This window comes from Liolophura sinensis, chromosome 7 (assembly GCF_032854445.1).
Source record: "Liolophura sinensis isolate JHLJ2023 chromosome 7, CUHK_Ljap_v2, whole genome shotgun sequence".
NCBI classification, from domain to species: domain Eukaryota; kingdom Metazoa; phylum Mollusca; class Polyplacophora; order Chitonida; family Chitonidae; genus Liolophura; species Liolophura sinensis.
Window position 1 is genome coordinate 38,246,043 of NC_088301.1, and position 20,166 is coordinate 38,266,208.

The following is a 20,166-nucleotide window of genomic DNA, read 5'->3' on the forward strand; positions in this document are numbered from 1 at the left end:
GTGACCAGTACATATACATGTGATAATGTCTGTTTATATCTGGGAAAACAAACACATCCTGAGGAATTATACATCTACTTCTCTAGTATACTTGCAGTTGAGCAGTTCTTCAGAGGTTTTGTATGTACATGTACTTAGATGAATTGTAAGTACATGTGTCTTGTATGTTCTGGCCAATGAGTTTGTTTGTTGCAAAGAAGCCTTATCTGCTGGAAGCATTTGGCAGATACGAGATCACACCGTCACAAGCAAACATCAGACACACCAAAACCACAGGAATTACACAACATTCTGTCCTAGACAGCATTCTACACCTGGCAACAATCTGTAACCATGGCAACAGGCTGTCGTGCTGTTTTGACCAATCAAATCACTGCATTTGTTTTTTTTTTTCTTTCTTCATTTTTCTGGAATTGTTAAATACTATGTTGTTAAGATGAAAAGGGGCCTATTAAAAAATAATACCTCCAGATTATTCAAGAAATAAGTTTCGAATGTAGAAACAGTCAATAAAAATGGCTGAAATATTTGTCAGGAATTTTCAAATTACGGTGTATATGTACTTTAGAAATGATAACTAGTTGGTTGCTATATTAGTTAAGGTATTCATAGTTATTGTAGAACGTAAATTTATAACTTTTATCTGTTCTAATATTACTGTTTTTCATTTACATGTACATGCAATACTAATGGGACTTTGATATTCACAAGTAGAAATACATGTATTATTTAGACCCCATATATGTGAGCTCAGATCCTGACACATATCTCTGGATGTTTTTTTATTTTGATACAATAGGAACGGTGTTGTACACAGACAGACATGATTTACTTAATTCTATTACTTTTTATATTATGTCTCTTGAATTAATGTTAAATAGACCTACATTTTTATACTTCCATAAACAAAGAAATTTTCAGGGGTATACAGATTTATTGGTCAGATAATCTGTTACAGTTTTTACTCTTTTTTCTCAGACCTTGTCATACATTATACAGTCGTAAAGGCGATAGATGTTTTGCCTGTCTAGTTTTATTACGTCAAGCCTAAGATGTCAATCTTATCAGACTATCATCATCTCAGAGGGAATACTTCTGGCTATGTTTCACCTTTGTACATATATGCCATCTAGCATGTTTGCATCAAGTTGACTGGAAGCTTGTTTACCGGATATACCAGTCTTCCCAGCAGGAGCATACAACATTTCAAAAAGGCCACCTGTAAGGCAAAGTTGAAGTGCATTTTCCAGTTAGTTTAAACACACATGTACTTGCATGTATACAAAACAAATAGAATCATTGCTTAAGCACTTCATCTAAAATTGATCATAAACATATTTATTTGTTATTATATGCATGTTTTGTTGTTAACTTATAACAGGGTTTTATCCTGATACATACGCAGCAAGCCTCTAAAATAAATTTTGTTCACTTGAATCCTGTTTGCTTATGTTTATTGATTAGCTGTGGGAAGTTAGTTATTCCAGAGAAACAATGGAGTCTTAGTTTCAAAGGAAGGGTTCATTTCCTTCAATTACATAAACCGTTTACATACAGTGTGTATTCATATATGCGTACACCTGTGTTCATGTGGTGACCAGTACAGATTTTGCATTAGCAAATGTCTGTGTATAAATGCATTTGTATGTGGCCATAATATACTCGCATATATATAAATGTACATGTACATGTGTGTATAAACTTCTTTATTAGTGGATTATTAGATTTTACACAACAAAACATGAAGGTGCACATTTTCACTCAAACATGTATGTATACTAAGCAGTGTTCAAAGTCATTCTGCAGTGTACATGCATTTTATCCTGTATATTATTATTTTATGGTACAAAATTCCACACGTGTGTTTATAGATGATTGTGGTATATGTTTTCGTCAGGGGTGTACATATACATTGTAATGCTTAGATGATCATGTGTAGACAGAATGTGTGAATTTGCGTAAAAGAGTGTCTTGACATTTCACAGGGAAATATATACTACAAAGCTTTAGGGAGCTGACAAAGGTCCGGAAAGATAAAAATGGAACCTGATATTAGTTTTGGCTGATATTCCCCAGACTCTCTGTCTCTTGTTAGCAAAGGTGCCAGTAAGCTTTATTTCCTGTCCATATGTATTAATAGGTATAAGGTCTTGCTGAATGTAACATCATTTCCCTCTCCTCTCTTAGCTTCCTAAGATTGACATTGTTAGTACTTAGACATGTACAACCATCCACCTCTGTGCTCTTGTTACCAAGGCTGCAGTGTTAAGAGTACATATGCTGCAACCAGGAACCACAAGTGAATGAAAGAACATGTTTTATGCATAGTGTATTTATATCTGACCTTTGTGCTGCACTGCATGCACATGTAGTAAGCGTATATTTCACTTGAACACCATGACCTTATGCTATCCCTGAATCTCTGTAGTGCAGGAATATATCCTCATGATGTACAGTAGATGACATAAAATTTGACCCAAATAATTGGATCTGTAGAGGCAAATAATTTTCTTAAAATATTGCTTTTGGTGATGAGACTTACATTTTTCCAGTAGGATATCATCCTACATCATCACTACATCTAGTAGGATATCATCATTATATCCCCTCAACAAAGTTAGACGGGTGGGATGGGGGGTGGGGGGGAGAGAGAATACCGGAATCACCCTCTCTGTCTATGTATTCAGATTTTGTCCACACAACTTGTAAGAAAGTACTGAACCCATTTCCATGAAACTTAGCGTACATAATCCCTATCATCTGAACTTGTGCATGTTTAAGTTCAATGGCAATCGGTTAACTGCTTTCATAATTACTTCCGTTCAGGTACCGTACTAAGTGAAGTGTTGGATTTTCATGTACACGATATTCTCTTCTGATTGCTACGTTTCTCCATTCAAAGTGGATGTACCAGTAGTGCAATCAGTGCACACCATGAATAGCCCCTGAAGCAATCTATAAGAAACCAAAATAAGCCAGAGGATGCATGGTTATTTCTTTAAGAATTTTCTTATTTTTTTTTCTTTTATTTTTGGAAATGTTGAAGATGGAAGGGGGGTATTTCAGACATTTGTATTCTAGTTAAAACACTAATAACGAGGCAAAATGTACAGCGTGGTCATGGAGGAAATCTGCTATTACACATGCACGTACCAATAAATACATGTACATGGTTTATACATGGATCCTGTACATGTGGACATGTTTCCATGTGTAGTATATACAAGTAATATTGTGTTTTTTCATCATGTGTACCTAAATCTCATGTGACAGATTGTGTGCATCACTGATATTAATTTCAATGTATGTAGATGTAAGGCCATTCTCTTCACCAATTTCATAAATGCAGTCCACAAGTTCCCTCAACCCTTTGATATAAATCAAACATACAAGTATAATAAAGCCAGCTGAAGCTGGACCTCCATGCTTGTTCCTTGCTTGTAATGTTTATGTAAATGCTGGGGCACATGCTATAATTGCCCATGTGGTCCTGTCCATTGCATCTCAGCTGCACAGATTATTTTAAAGTAGAGGGTATATACTGCTACCAGATGCTTATCTGGTGTCTGCACATTTACAGCACATCCAAAATACTGTCTGACTGTTGTTGTTGATGATCAAGATTTGACAACTGTCAGACCTGACTAATCCATCAAGCAAGTTTTGAGTCAGACATGCATCTGTTTGACTATGTTACAGATAAGCCAAGACCTAGAACTTGAACAGGCAGGCTCTATGTAAGATGAAGAATTGGAATTTGAATGCATTTCACACTGTTAATGTGTGAAGGGAAGATGTGTAAAGAGATTTTTCCATTGGCACTCCATACACAAAATAAACACTTGCTAATGTACCATGTACATGTATGTAGCTACATGGCTTGTTTGTTAAAGAAACGGGTTGAGAAGGGTATATGCAGGATTTAAACCCAGGGTGTGAAATTTTAACCCTGAGCTGCAAGCAAAGGGTTAAAATTTTTCAGCGCATATACCCTTCTCAAAATGCTTTTGTCCCAGCAATATTTATCAAATAGATGCCAGCCTTGCGTATATGTAAAGCTGAGCTAAGAAGAAATCATGCCGACTGCATGCAACATTGGTATAGTGGTGTGACGTCACAATGATGCGCCATGGAATACAGAATTACAAAGAAAATTGACAACAGCATATGCAGTAATTGAGCTGCGCAGGGTATAAATTTAGGGTCTTTATTTCACAGATATGCCTGTAGCCAGTAATAGCTGAAGGCAAGAACAATAATGCAATAAAAGTATGACTTACGATAGCACTTAACACATGTTCATGTTTTGTTGCTGTTATGTGAATGAGTTTGAAACATGAATTTCAAAGAAACTGAAAAAAAAGGTGGACTGATTTTATCAAAAAAGTTTAATAGATCTCTCAAAGATGATTGAAAGGCTGAGTGAAAGCCTCATCATATGGTATTGTATTTGGAAGGAAAGTCTTAATTCAGTGTTTTATGAAAGTGACACTGGGAAATAATGTAATTTTTTTTAATGATGTTCAGTATGTATATATTTCCAGACCGGAACATGCGCCCTGTTTTTTGCCTCCCAAGGTGGATACAAAGAGATAGTGAAATGTTTGATAAACAGTGGAGCACCTGTAGACTTGCCCAGTTATGTAAGTATGCTATTGGCCTTTATATTTTGAGATAGTCTTTCTAAAAGAAAAACAAAAGGTATTCCAAACATACTCTAGCTTGTGTAATGAAAATTTCTCATTTTTCAAGTTTCTTCAGCAAATAAAAACAGTGAAAGAATATGTGTAAATACAGGTAAAATAATTCACTTACTAAGTTACTGAAATATTCTGTGCTATAATGTTTTCAGATTTCTCAGTGTGCTCTGCAAATATTTGGTATAAGAAAAGAAAAGTTTTTAATTGTAATACTGTTAGATTATAACACAGAATTCAACCATGCAATACTCATAGTCTACATTATTCTCCTGGAATAAACAAACTCACACAAATACAAAACACTCTGTGACATGTTTTAGCACACCTGTACAAAGTACAGGAATAGTCATAGTCATAGCAAAATATCAACATCCAACAAAGGGTAAAGCAAAGTTAAGGTAAATATTTTGGGTGGTACCCTAATTGTCAATCTTTTGGCATATGAAAGAGCAATTTTCAGTACAATTTATGCACATTTTTATTTTCATTTGACTTTGGGAACAAAACTACACTGGTTGGATTACGCAGTGTCAGAGGTTCACAAAAAGTATAATTTTATCAGTGAACACAAGATAATGCATTGAGGTGTGTGAATAAACAAACGTGTGAAAAGGTTGAAGAATTACCTCTTAAAAAGGTTCTCCATGAACTGTGCTCAGGTTTTGCATATATGCAAAGCACAATAACACTAGGCAGCTGTTTTATGGTTGATTCTCTTTGTGTGTATTAATTACTCTCATTTACAACTTCATCTCTTATGTGTTGGAATCATTGTTAAGGATGGAATCTCAAAAAAAAACAGAGTTAGAAAAATATGTAGCACAATAACACCAGGGGGTATGATCCATTGTTGATACTCTGTGTCAAATTAATTACCCATAGTTTCAAAATCTGCAGCTAGATGTTAGAGGTGGTATCTCCAAACATACTGCATGTATTTAACACAGTAAAAGAAGGGGGCTGTACCATGGTTGACATCCTGCATGTGTGTTAATCACATTCACATCTCTTTTACGTATTAGAATCCATGTTGAGGTGTTAAGGCAAACAATTATGTACTCCATGTATTGAGCTAAAATTTTGCATCCATGTGTCTCTCACTTGTGAGCTCATATTTAAATTTGTCTATGGTTTGTGTAAATTGTTTTTGCCTTTGCTTCTGTGACCATGACCCAAGACTACTGTAATTCTTCAAAGGGGACTCCATGGCTGAGGTGGTTAGCATGCGAGCATGGCACAATGACCCAGAAGCCTCTCACCAATGCCATCACTCTTTAGTTCAAGTCCAGCTCATGCTGGCTTCCTGATCGACCATACTTGGGATGGTCTGCCAACAACCTGCAGATTGTTGTGGGTTTTCCCCGGGCTCCCACCATATTGCTGACCATCGTCGTTTAAGTGAAATATTCTATAGTACTGCATAAAACACAACCAAATTAATGAAATAAATCATTCTTCAACCTTTTGGCATGTTTGCAAGGTATTTATTCAAGCATATTCTGAAGGCATTGGTTTTATGTTGACTGATAAAATTATACTTTTTGTGAAGCCCTGAAACTGACCAATCCAACCATGAAGTTTTGTCTCCAAATCAAATAAGAAATGTGAATAAATTGCTCTGAAAGTTGCTCTTTTAAACGGGAAAACATTTAGGAATTAGAGCAGATGATGTCAGTCTCACAGGCACAATTAATGCTGTAAGCGTACTCCTCAGTGATGATTTTGTGTGTTGTTTTCTATGTACAGGATGGAGGCACACCTTTGTTCGTACTCCTCAGTGATGATTTTGTGTGTTGTTTTCTATGTACAGGATGGAGGCACACCTTTGTTTGTGGCCTGTCAGTGTAACCATGTGGAGGTAGCAGAAGAGCTGTTGAACAATGGAGCAGATATCCATGCCCAGATGGTAGATGGTGCCACCCCACTGTTTATTGCAGCGCAAAACGGACATGTCAAAATGCTCAAGTTTTTGTTGGCGAAAGGAGCAAAAGTGGACATGACAAGAGAGGTTTGTGTTTATAAAGCATGGAAAGACTCAAAATTTGAAGTTTTACATCTTGTGATGTAACAGTATATAAAATAATTAGATTCATATCTGATGTATTAATGATTAAAGTACTGAATAAAGAAATATTATGGCTAGTGTCCTTAAAGGCTGAGTGAAAAAGAATAGACAGTGGGATTGCATTACAACCTTCTGAGACCCAGATTATTATGAGAACTGGATATATTGACATGTTAAATGACAAGAACCTTGTGTGATCGTCCTCTGTAGGATGGTGCCAGCCCTTTGTGGATTGCAGCTCAGATGGGGAATGCTACAATAGCTAAGGAACTGCTGGAGGCTGGTGCTGCTGTGGACGCCTGTAGGGAGGTGAGTGCATAACTATAAAACATGCTTGAGTGCATAACTGTAAAACATGCTTTGAACATCATTAACCAGAAACAGAGAAGATTCTATATAACGCCTGTTTTTTTCACTAGAAACTTATCAACCTGAAGTACAAACAGTAGTACAGAAAGATAAAAGGCTTTTGAGTCACTGTTTTGTGTTAGCACTCTAAGCACTTATGTGGTGTACCCTCAATCACATATAATTTCACATAAATTTTTAGGAACCTAATACGGGAGGTAATTAGTGGATGAAAACTTCCATGAAATTATAGGTGATTTACTTTACATGTAATCAGTTTGATTTTCATCTACACGCTGAAGTATAGACTCACACAAAAAATCAGTCAAAGTCTATAAGATGTTTAATGAACATACTTTCTCTTTTAGGATGGAGCCACACCCTTGTTTAAGGCCTGCCACAAGGGTCACGCAGAAGTTATTGAAGAGTTACTTAAACATAACGCCAACCTTGGGATGTTACAGGTATGAACTGATGATTGTATGTATTTTCTGGTGATAAATTCAGGTGCTTTTTGGGAAGAGCATAATCCAGAAGTTAACAGATATATGTAATTGATATGTTTCAAGAATTCTAAATGGTGTGTACTGGCTTAACAGGCATGACGTTAGGTTTGTTTTTGTGCACGATAGAGTGGGATGATTTTCTCTGTACTTGTTTGGGTTTCGTCTACCCATATACTGTATGTAAGTCTTGACAACAGTAAGTGTTCATGTTGTTCATTAATGACCTGTCAGATGTTAAAGTATAGCAGGGTGCGCACAGTCCTTGAATCTCCTTGAAAGTGTGTGAAAAATACAATTTCATTTTCAAGTACTTCAAAGTCCTTAAAAAAGACAAATACTCGTAGAAAGCCCTTGAAAATCTTAGTTTGTCCCAAACTTGAATATTGTCTGCTGTCCGCAGAGTCTGTATATCGGGAGCTCACTGATAATTCTCCCATAATCAGGACTTCCAAATTGTTGCAAATTTAGAACAGTTTTTTGAAATGGCGATAAAATTGGAAAAAATGTGAATGTTTTTGGCGACAAATTTATTTACTTAAGAAAAAATACAAACGTTATAAAAATCTACCATGAGAGTTTTCTTGGGTTTTTAAAAGATTTTCGCAATTTTTCTTAAGAAAATAACCCACTTACTTTCATTTCAAACGACCTCGTCTCAGTGAAACAACACCAACACAGTTGTATGGCGATTACTTGACAGAAATCTACAAAGGGGGTTCAGCATTGTTGCAAGTTGACTTACATTAAATAATGCTTGAAATCATTTTTGTTAAGTAACGAATGAGAATCATGGCATTTTGGGGGATGCCTTTCATCGCCAGTTGTAAAAAAAAAATATATATATATATCAAGGCAGATAAATAAAGGTAGAGTTACACCTGTAAATGAAGTTACCTCCCACGAAAACGTTAAACTGTTCCACTTGATAAACTATTTTTATTTGGATCTGAAGTAAATTAAATGTTTCAGAATATGTGCTGTTACATAAATGTGTATGCCCTCTGGTTTTCCCCTGTCAAACTGTGTTACTCCAGTGTAGTGATCATAATGTTGCATTTAAATAAACTGAATGTACAAATCAATTTCATTACAAATATTTTTGATAGAGGGAATTACATAAAAAACAAAAACGTTATGCCAAGCATTGGTCCATTATGCTGAGGGCAGTTGTTCTAAATATAAGGTTTGATAACCTCTAGATATAGCTGGAAGAGACCAAACTGATTCTAGCAGCTACACAAAGGCAGATCAAAATGAATTACAGAAGGAGACCTACAAGAGTCATGGCCGTTAAGGAAGTATGGCTGAAGAAACATAGTATTTACTACAAAATCTGATGAGTGACTAAAGTGACTGGCTAAAAAAAATACTGACCCAGAGGAAGCCCTGCATAATGATATATGGCGTCCCTTTTGTTTTTTTTATTACTGAGCCAAGGTTGAGTCAAAGAATATGTCGCATTACAGAAGTGAATGGCAGATATTATACAATACAGCATACTATTTAATATACATGCATGCAAATTAAAGGATCTATAAATCAGACTTAAAATATAGTCTATAATTTGCATTATGGTATGTTTAAACTAGCCTTGAAAATGACAAAAAACTCCTTGAATTCATTTTCATATACCTGTTTGAACCCTGTACAGGAAAAGCTTTGTTGTTGCATGATAATGAGTGTAAATAAATTGTGTGTGTGTTAAGCTCTTCAGAATGAACTTCTATTTATAATTTAGTGTTTACTGAGTGTATTATGAAAATGGTTTTACATGTGTTGAGATTGATTTTGTGTTGTAGAACGGGGAGACTGTCCTCCATGCAGCTGCTCTGTTTGGTCACATGAAAGTACTGAAGATCCTGCTAGACAAAGGCTCTAACCCTCATCTCAGGAACCGGGTAAGTGAACAGAGAAAACGGAGGTTTAACGGTAGATAGGTCATCAAATGTAAATAATGTAAATGATTTTCACAATTGGCCTTCACATGGCACAAACCAGAAAATGTACATTCAGATTGGACCTTGCTTCAACTACGTGAAGAAATTATTGGTCGCTTAGCCTCAGATTTATACAGGAGTAAGCTCAAAATATATTAATAGGTGTTAATGGCATTTTTATCTTAAAACAGTAAGGGGACTTGATATATATATATATATATATATATATATATATATATATATATATATGAATATATGATGGATTGAGTTCCTTAGTTAAGCTTGGACTTTCTCCATAGTTTTTTTTACAATGGGGTTAGCTGGAATGTATTCGATACTATCTCTTTTAGGATCAAGGTTCCTGGTGGAGGATAAATTATGCATATTAAATATATATATATCTTAGTAATAAAATATTATTAACTTTCTGCATTAAAAAAGCCTTTCATTTTGAAACTATATTACCATTACAACTGGGTCCCATTGGTTTGTTTTCAGGAGGGACAAACAGCAGCAGAGTTGGCCATAGAAGCAGGTTATGACTATGTCGCGGAATACCTCAACAAATTAATCAGTGGAATGGACGACAAGTTTTATAGATGAGAATTCGAGCACAGCTTAAATCAAAATATCTTTTCTCATTGACATGATTTAATTTGTTAGGTCTTTGAGTGTGCGTGTTGAACACATATTGTTTATGCACTTTCTTACTTTTTGTTAAAGATAATGATAGTACAATTTTGTGGACTAGCCATTACATCAAAGTTTGCTAAAGAAGTGGTATTGTAAATCACATAAAGGGGTTGAGAAATGAAGTGATTTTTTTGTCAAAAATTCTCACGAAATCTGTCATTATTTACTTTTCCTTTTATGTTTGGTCATGTGTGGTTCCAAGTACTTGTACAAATCATCAGATCAGCTTGTTCATTGTGGAATTTGTGGCACTGTAATGTTGTATGCTTCAATAATTTAGTGGTTTGTGATTGTTGATGTAAAATTATTAATTTAGGTTTGAATTTTTAAAAATTGTTTTTGAACATTTAGTTGGAGAATTTTATTCTTGTTCATACACATCAGCGTAGAATCAAGCTTTGGAGTAGTGATTGTAAATCTTTTAACTCTTGATACACTCATTCTTTTTACATATACAGTGTGCTTTACAACTTATTCAGATATCTTTGAGTTAATTTTTATGCAAATATGAATTCTGTTGAAAGATCAGTGGACAAGTTACCTGAACTGGTAGGTAAATAAAGAAGTACATTAATAAGTACAGTTTTTAACTTCGGGCATACTGACTATGTTGCAGGTGTGTTGTTTAGTGGCTGTATCTTAGTTGGGAATTTATGCAATTCAGATACATATAATTGAAGTGTTTAACGACGCCTGTAGATTTATACTATGTTGCGAAATTAACGACTACTTTGGCAAGTTTATATATTCACCAGTATGTGTTATTAAAACGTGTAATTGTGATGCTTGACTGTGCCTTAGAAAATACTGGTGATTTTTGTTTATACATGCACATGTATGTATTTTTGTGCACCCACATATTCCTACATCATGCTCATATTCATTTGCATATTTGCTTGAATTTACATGTTTTTTGTGAACAACCACAAAGGTGTTTGTCTTTACTTGTATTTACTGCAAATATATGGTGTAATGCTTGTAAATTCACTCAGGAAATATATTTTAGTCAGTTTTTAAAATTATACAAAAAACAATATTCATGGCTGTATTGCCGCGCTTGTTATATTGTTCACTAGCACATCTGGCATGTGAATTTTTCTATATTTATTGGAATTATTTATTTCTAGGTTTGTGAGCTCTAGTTAATGGGGAAAGGGTTGTTGTTATCTTATGCAATTGTTATTTTATTTTTTTCAGCTGCACTTCTTTTAGATTTGATCCTGTTACACTTTCCTAATTTGCACCATAGTTTGATTACTAGATGGTCAAATTATTTTCCTGTTTTAAATTCAAAAAGTGTAAATGTTCGTTAATAATATATTTAAGCCTAAACCAAGGTTCTTGAACGAAGTACTAAATTTGAGCTACTGCTGTCAAGTGTGGATTTTGTTTTTTAAAGACAAGGCAACACCAACCTGATCACTGCACCAAGTGTGACGTGCTTATCAGCTGGGGATTCAGCAGATAATTTTCATCAGCGATCAGTGTGCAAATTGTTTTGTACAAACCTTTGAATGCATCTCAGATTTTCTTCTCTCTTTTTTTTCATCCTAATAAAATAAAATGTAGACATGTATCCATCATTTCAGTAAATCAGTACAATGCCAATATTCCTTTAGCTGACCTACTTGGAGATTGTCAAGGTAAATACATATAACATGTATATGATCAGCTTCATGGATCTGTGCATTCTCTCTCCAGCTCTACTTTCTGAAACACATCTTGTATTGAAACACATCTTTGCATGATGAAGATATAAGCCATAAATGAAAATTAGTTAACTATTTCATGGGTTGCCGTCATTTGGTACCGCCACTGTTTTATTATAATTATTTGTAGCTTTATTTGTGGATAATAAAGAGTACTGCAATAATTCATGGTAAATTTAAACAAATCTACTGAGCCTATTCTAAAACCATTTCTTTAATCATTTCAGGACCTATACCTTGAATAATAGGAAAACTCAAAACTTGCTCTTGTACATCCTGAAATATGTTTTAAGATACTTCAGAATCTCATCAGTATTTGAAACAAACAAAACATACATATGAAACAAATCTCTTTGATTTACACATATTGTACAGTGTTTCCTTTAAAGAACCACTCGCTGATTCAAGTTGGGTAAGTTCTAGTCAGTAGAATCATACATTACCTGTAGCAGCTGATGAAATATTGACTTTTCTTGCATTAGACTTTTTGTGACGATTTACTTGTGTATGTGTACTCATCTTTCCAAAGTTTTGCAAAATCAAAATGTCTTAACTTAATCTGTACTATTGAAGTTTTAATTTCTTTATCTTTTCTTGTTCTCATGTTGTCTCAGTCTAGAATTGTTTTTGGAGGATATATGTAGAGTCTTTATATGTCAGTTCATTCCTTCACAGTGGAGTTGATTGCCAGTGCACTGACTATTTTAAGTACTATAACAAGTAATTTATGACTTTAACCGATGAAATTGAGATAAAGTAGTTTTTAAATATTTTCCTTTGCTATTGAGCTTTTTGTGTGCAATGTTCATTGTATGTTATAATTTATTCTGAGCAAGGTAATATATTATGCGGTGCTGATATATGCATTTCACAATAACCTCATACCAATTGTCTTGCCAAAGTAAGAAACACAACCTGAACACACAGCCAGGAGTCACTCACCTACAGTTGTCTTTCTTATATACATTTACTTCATTTTCATTACAACTACATGTAATGATATCAGATATTAACTACACACCATGACAAGACTTATATACAGAAGTAATGCTTGTAATGCTCAAATTCTGTCTTCTGTCAGACAAGAACTCAGTAATTAAATACAAAGAAATTTGCAATGGGTCTGCATTTCTGATATCAAGGTCATAAACTAACAAAGCAAAAAAAAAATGTAATTGACACTGCTTACACACACAGGACCTACATGTATTATTCTGCATTTCAGGCTGAACACAATGCTATGCAATCATTAAGTTACAAGTTAATGTATGTGTGCTCCAAATGTGGATGTGTGGAGAGTGATAAAGTGGCATTTAAACTGGTATAAAATAATTCAGATAAATTGAATTTAAAGTCACCATTGCATTTTTGTTTGAGAACGTGTTGTACATTGTCTATACATGTATCATGAGAGATGCTTCAGTCTTCATTCTAACACTTTTGCATCTCATCACTAGAAAGAATGACTTAAATAATAACTTTAACAAAATAGTGGCATTTTTGACACAAGTCAGTTAAGCAGAAAAGACAACTATCCCATTAGTCATGCCATTACTACAGGTAAATTGATCAGTAGTTTCAGTATTCATAAAGATGATTTGAATTTTAAGTAATTCCATAAACAATATTCTGTAGAAACAAAAATCAGTAGAAATGTCATCGAATATGTAAACATACCAATACTACCTTCATTTACATGCAGATGTGGAATGTCCTGTCAACTAGAAACTCTTTCATGAATAGGAAAAGATATCACTGTTCCTCACATAACAGTGAAGAGTTTTAGATAAAATACTCTTAAATACATGTATCATAATTTCATGCGAATGAGTGTTAAAACAAATGCTGCTTGTGTGGCAGATGTACCAACTACTGTGATGTGGGCATTTAGCCTTGTGTAGTATATGTAACTCACTGAAGTGCTGGAGTTTATCTCAGCTGCGCTTAGTAAGACATTGCTAATTCTCTTTTCATTGGGTTGTGTGCTAAATTATATATATATATATATATATATATATTTGTGCTGTATATACTTGATATAACTCTGTATGAAAAAATACAGTATACATTTGCAAAATATTCTGTCTTGAGTCATTCATGATGTGGTTTGAGAGGAATATGCAGCGTATCATAGGTGCACTTTGACATGAACTCTGTAAAAAAAAGTTGGCACTTTTTCCTATGCAATGGATGGAAGGTATGAGTTTGTCTTTCTTTCTGTACAAGACCACAAGTTTTCATAAACACCCATGCTATGAATCACGAAATGTGTTTTATGTGGGTTAGGAATTTTATATTATTCATTAATTTCATTGTTGTTTATAACTCTACTTAAGAATTTTTCACTTTACAATGACAGTACATTTTAAGTGTTGAGGACACAAGCAAACCACCGACCTTTGGCAAGGTAAGGCCAAACTTTTCCATGTGTGATTTACAGATAAGCAGAACACTGGTGGAAGACAACTGGTCTTTAATGAACATTAGACTTTGCAACCAGCCACACGTTGTTAACTGCTTATTGTCACCAAGTATGCAGATGCACAGAGATCGATGTCAGTTTTAAGCCCACGCTTCTTGTATCCTATCGACTGATAAGGAACTTCATAAGAATTTACCACACTGGCAGTGACAGGAAGGAAGAGTGAATAATTGGTGGGAATTGTGCATTTGTACACTAGTACACATCATCTATGTACAGTAACTGTTCTTTTTCGCCTCTGAAATCAATTCTCTAAAATTAGCTTGTCACACTTTCGTCTTCATAAGTGGAAGGGCATATATCATTTGCAGGTAATGCATTTTTTTCTTTTTTTTTTTTTGTAATCTGTTCATATATTGAGAACTAATTACAGAATTGTATGCAACAAGAAACTCATGCACTGCATTGAGCTTGCAAGACCTGTATAGTCAGTGCGTACTATTGGTCTGTTGAATCGATTTCTACCTATTTGTGCATAATTTTAGGTCCATGGTTCAGGATTTTGGTCATTACATAAAATAAACCTGCGTAGATCAGTATTTGATGGGTGTTTAACACAGTATCTAAGAATATTTACCGATCTCCTGACTTCAGTCCCCTGCCTAGCCAGAAGGAACTGCATTCAACTTTCTGTTTCTGAACTACTCAGACCATGAAAGCTATGAAGGAAGTCATGAATTTTGTAATTTATAGTCGTATGCACAGAAGACACACAGTTTATGAAAATGATGGAATATCTCCTGATGTGCTTTACATGTATGCAAAACCAAAGCTAAACACATACAGTATTTTGTAAGATACCAACGCTAACGTACTGTGTATCTTGAACCTTTTCAACCACTAAAGTACTTTTTTTCAGTGGAAGGTATGCATAAAAGTATTACGAAAATGGCACTAAAAATGATTTGGTTGTGTCGTTAAAGATGCAAGCTTCATGAAACTGTGCAAATTATTTCTCTACTCACCAGAATTCTCTCAGAATGTTTCAAAAATTGGTTGCAGTAGATTGAACCATTAGGTTACTTTAACATTGCTTTTATGGTTAACCGATGCTGACGACTGAGCTTGTAAATAATAAGAGAATATAATTTTGTTCGTATGTCACTGCCTTTGGGTTCACTACTGTGTTACTTTCAACATAATCTGTCATATAACAACGGTGTCTTTTTGTAGCAGACCCGTCTCAATGCCAACTGATTTGCAGCCATTTCTGCACAGGAATCCTATGCTGAACACACTAATCATATTGTCCACACCAACCCACCCATGCAGACGCATTATACCAACAACAAAAAGAACACTCAAGTTCAAAGTCACCGTATATTTACACGGTATAATTTGACAATTGATATCGTTGCAAAATACTGTGGAGATCAAACTGTAATTTACACAGAAAGGTGGGGTGGTATGTGGAGAGCAACGTAAGATTTACCACACTCACCAGTCAACACCTAGTTTAGTGACTGACAGTCTTGTAGCAAAACTCACTTCATACGGTTTTCATCATGAACATTTGCCAAAAAAGAAAATGTTCAAACACAATAAGCTGAAAACAGATACATGTGGAATTTTTTACTTCAGAAACCCTATTTTTTGGACAAAATTAAGAAAAGAATTCATAACGTTTGTACACTGTCATCACCTTTCTTCAGGTGTTGCAGTCTTTGGACTTATTGAAGTAGAGTTCAATTTGTTCTCTTTTAAATTTTCATTTAAATCATTTTCCAGTGTTGACGACTCAGTTGAAGTGTCTTTCTGGCCAATTCCCGTACGGGACTCCTCTGCCATCATCCTGATTCGAGCCACAAGTTTTGCAGCAGCATCTTGTTTCTTCTTAGCTTTTGCCTCCTTCTTGCGCTGCAGTTCCTTCTGCTCCAGCATTTCCTGGAACTTAGCATCTCTGGGATCCACATCATAGCCAAAGAACTCTCTGGCTTCTTCAAGCAGTTTGGCTTTCTTTGCCTGTTGTTTATGAGCTTCAGCTTTCTTGGCATCAAGTCTCTTGTTATACTGTTTAATCCATTTATCCATTTCAGCCATGTTTTTCTCAATAAGCTCCTCTCTGTAACACAATGATACACAATTCACTAACATGTACTAATATAAGTCAAATGAGAAAAAATCACATCAAAGTGTTGCAAGTATGCAGAAAACTCAATGTTAATATGACAGGAATACATTTACTTGTATGAGTACAAAGATTCCCAGAGTTTTATTATAGAGGAGTTGCTAGGATGTCAAGCTTGCAAAAGTTACAACATAACTAGTATGGAAATTTATAGACCTATTTCATGGAAGTATTGAGCTGCAAATACCATAAATTATACTCACTGTATTCTAACAGCTGAATAAACTATCATGATCATATATACGACCATCTAACATTACAAACACAAGCTTGATTTCCAGACACTTGCATCAGCATCCTTAAATCTGGTGCAGAATTCACCTTGAAATACATAATAATCCACCCTTAGCGGGCACGTCGGAAGCAATTTGAAAGTGGTAAGGTCATCGGTGGACTATCCCAGCACAAAAGGCTATGGTTCTGGAGCTGTATAGGCCCCAGAAGCTTTGAGATGCTAAATGGCTGGAGATGCCCTGGAATCATTTTACAGCGGTTTTGTTCTTTACAAAGATCCATTGTAGTTTCATGTGCTTAAAGGTCTACAGTGCACTTCTGTGTGCATGGACCTTTGTTTTGTTGGCTGCCATTCAACTGGTTCGACTTTACTTTCGATTAATTTTCTTGATTGTTTTTGTTTTTTTTTTTTCTTTACTTTTATTCTTTTGATGAAAGTTCTGCTTAGTGTCACTCGAAATGATACACTAATTATCTACCGGATGTGTGTTTGGCCAGAAATGATTACCGGTATTATACATAAACCTTATTTGGTTAGACCGAGATTGCTCTGACATTAGGTTTGGTAAAATCTGGGTTGGCACTCCTTTTAAATACCTGATGCAGTTGCCTTCCCTAGTCAAATATGTTGAGGCTGTCAGTTCAGCCATTCGCTTTGAGCATCACGAAGGAATATTAGACCCACATGGCCCAGGAAATAAATGATGCTGAGCTTGTGATACATCCACAGACAAAAAGAATAAGGAACACAAGTGTGTGCAAATTTCAGGCCATGGACACATATTTGACGGGTATTTTTGTTTCAAATTCCCTGACACACTGCCACGAGAACTGCATCAGGTTTTTATATGGAAAGCATGGTTTGGGGCCATCCTTGACCAAGCAAAATCCTGTCAAACCCAACGTTAGACCAGTCTCAGACTAAGTTTGGTAAGTAACCTGGTAAGTTTCTATGTAAAGACAGACCATATTATTAAGTATACGACATTTCCCACGTGGAGCAGAGATCCAATTAGCACATCTTGGTGGACACTACGTAAGCTATCGTTCCATAAGCATCCATAAACATTATACCTTTTCTTTGTTCGCTGTTGCCTTTCCTCCTTCGCAGATTTTAACTTCGCCCACCGTTCTTGCAAACTTGGCTCCCATTCATCTTCTTCTTCCTTTATTTCTTTTAACTGCTCTAATGTGGGCCACGAGATCTTAGCATCAATCCCAGACTCTTTGCCAAACTTGGCATATAGTTTTCTTTGGTATTTCGTCGTTTTCTGAAATGCATGCTTTATCTCTGGCATTTGCCTGGCGTGGGCCATCCTACCCCGGTTGGCCTCTGACAAACCAGACACATTACGAATTCGATCAATATCGACTTCTTCCAGGCTATAGATGTCTGTGACATCTTCATCGACAACTTCTCCTCGTTCGTTTGAACTAAGATGACGTGGTCTACACAATGAAGGCGAAATCCTTCGTAGAAATACTTTGTTTTTTGTCGATATTTGACGTGCACAAGCCAAGAACATGCCAATGGAAGTCGCCATGACAGTAGATTCAAGGGAGATCACCGATTTACGACATGTGATTATCCGCCCTTGGAGATGACCATTCCCGCTACTTGTTCTTGCAACGCGAAAATTTGCGAATGACTGTATTAATCTCCTAATAGCAAAATAAATGTTGGTCGTCCTATGAAGCAGACGATTTAAAAAAGCAATAGATTAGTAAAATATGTAGCATGCAGTTGGTATATTCGTATATAATTGTGTAGGGATAATAAAACATAAACCAGTTAATGTCTTCAGTAGGCCTATAGTCTTTAGCATATTGGTCAACAAGAGTTTATTTAATTTTTTTTTGCAAAAATGGCAATTCAAGAGGTATCTTCCTGATGAAAGATAATCTAGATGGATAAATAAACGTGTGTATAACAGTCACTGAAAAATGTATTGCATAAGATCATATAGATCCCTTAGGACCCTTTCTAACCAAATTGCTTCCTTTATCGGTCCAGGAGATTTAGGAGGGTAGACAAAATACTTTTCTTTTTTTTTTTATATAAAGCCGGTCTAGTTCATGACAAGGAAACCGATCAGTGCCTACAGCCAATCATTGCCTTTTTTTCCACATGTCAAACAAACATTCTGACTTAACGCTGCAGCCTAACCAGTGAGAGTTGAAGTTAAATGTAGCCTGTGACCTTACTTGTTGGCAAATTTGTTGGATGCTGGATGCTGGAGATGCCCTGAAGTCGTTTTACAGGGTTTTTATTTTTCACATAGATTGTAGTTTTATGTGCTTAAATATACAATGCACATGTGTGCATGAGCCTTCATTTAGTTGGTCACCATTAAATTGGTTTGACTTTACTTCCGATTTATTTTTTATGACTTCTTTTTTTTTGAATGAAAGTGATTCGGCCATGGCCATGCTGCATCTGACGCCACTGTCATGGGAATGAATGTTTATTGCTTAACAGTGTGTAAACCTGGAGGCATCCTTACAGGTATAGCACTTTTTTAGGTCTCCTTGTGGTTCTGTAAGTCTTCAAATTTTCCACCCTCTAAAACATTTTGTTAGCCGAATTAATGCACACATTTATTATGAAAATGAGGCTAAAGTTATTTGTTTGTGTCTCTGATGATAAAAAAATTAGGGTAGTTTAAATTGTGAAGTAAGATACTTGAAACAAACACATAACCACAGTTATTCAGTCACATTGACAACATTTGTTTATTTCTTAATTATTATGTAAAATCATCACATAGTATCACAGTTTGAAGCCCACAAATTAAACAAACATTAGTGCTGTATACATTATTCATGTAAATTGTATGTATCACTAACAGGACGGAATGCTAAAACGGACGCAAGTAAAATCCTTCAAATATGGAACAGATTTTCATTAAAGGACAGATGAACATTAAAAATAACACATGGAAGTTTCAATATGTCATACTTTACTACTTCATTTCATTATAATCTACATCAAATACTGTAACCATAAAAAGTTTCTTTAATGTAAACAATTCTCTGTTTGTGAATTCTGAACTGAATACTGATGGTTATACTTTTAATACTGTAACTATACTTTCTGCCATGACCTTTTATTAGCGAAGAAGAAGAAAGTACTTCAAAATTTTCCCAAAATGTACAACTAACAACAGAAAACCCTGCCTGCCTTCAGTCACTAGAAACATAGGCCTACAAGTAGAAGGATGCATATTCAGATCAGATGGTCCAAAATGGAAAATGGACTCCATACACAACAGATACTACTGACCATGCCTTTGTTTGGATGGTAACCATGGCATGGACGTGTAGTGAAACTCCTTAAAGAAGGACAACTGAAGAAATTTGCTCC

At 35.2% G+C, this 20,166-nt stretch overlaps 2 protein-coding genes across 2 annotated transcripts in view; one reads left to right on the forward strand and one right to left on the reverse strand.

Moving 5' to 3' along the window:
* The window catches only part of LOC135470010 (ankyrin repeat domain-containing protein 29-like), a 28,417-nt gene extending 14,413 nt beyond the window's left edge, over nucleotides 1–14,004 (forward strand). Inside the window, exons 4-9 of the mRNA XM_064748691.1 lie at nucleotides 4,545–4,643; nucleotides 6,511–6,708; nucleotides 6,976–7,074; nucleotides 7,482–7,577; nucleotides 9,419–9,517; nucleotides 10,055–14,004. Coding sequence (XP_064604761.1) covers nucleotides 4,545–4,643; nucleotides 6,511–6,708; nucleotides 6,976–7,074; nucleotides 7,482–7,577; nucleotides 9,419–9,517; nucleotides 10,055–10,159 — 696 coding nt within the window. The 3' untranslated portion in view covers nucleotides 10,160–14,004. The remainder of the gene's footprint in view (nucleotides 1–4,544; nucleotides 4,644–6,510; nucleotides 6,709–6,975; nucleotides 7,075–7,481; nucleotides 7,578–9,418; nucleotides 9,518–10,054) is intronic.
* Nucleotides 14,005–15,797: 1,793 nt separating this feature from the next.
* LOC135471676 (large ribosomal subunit protein mL64-like) lies at nucleotides 15,798–18,333 on the reverse strand. The gene is made up of 2 exons (XM_064750989.1): nucleotides 17,877–18,333; nucleotides 15,798–16,502 (listed from the first exon to the last, which is right to left on the reverse strand). The coding sequence occupies exons 1-2, from the start codon at nucleotides 18,326–18,328 to the stop codon at nucleotides 16,079–16,081; spliced, it is 876 nt and encodes a 291-aa protein (XP_064607059.1). The 5' UTR covers nucleotides 18,329–18,333; the 3' UTR covers nucleotides 15,798–16,078.
* Between the last annotated feature and the right edge of the window lie 1,833 nt (nucleotides 18,334–20,166).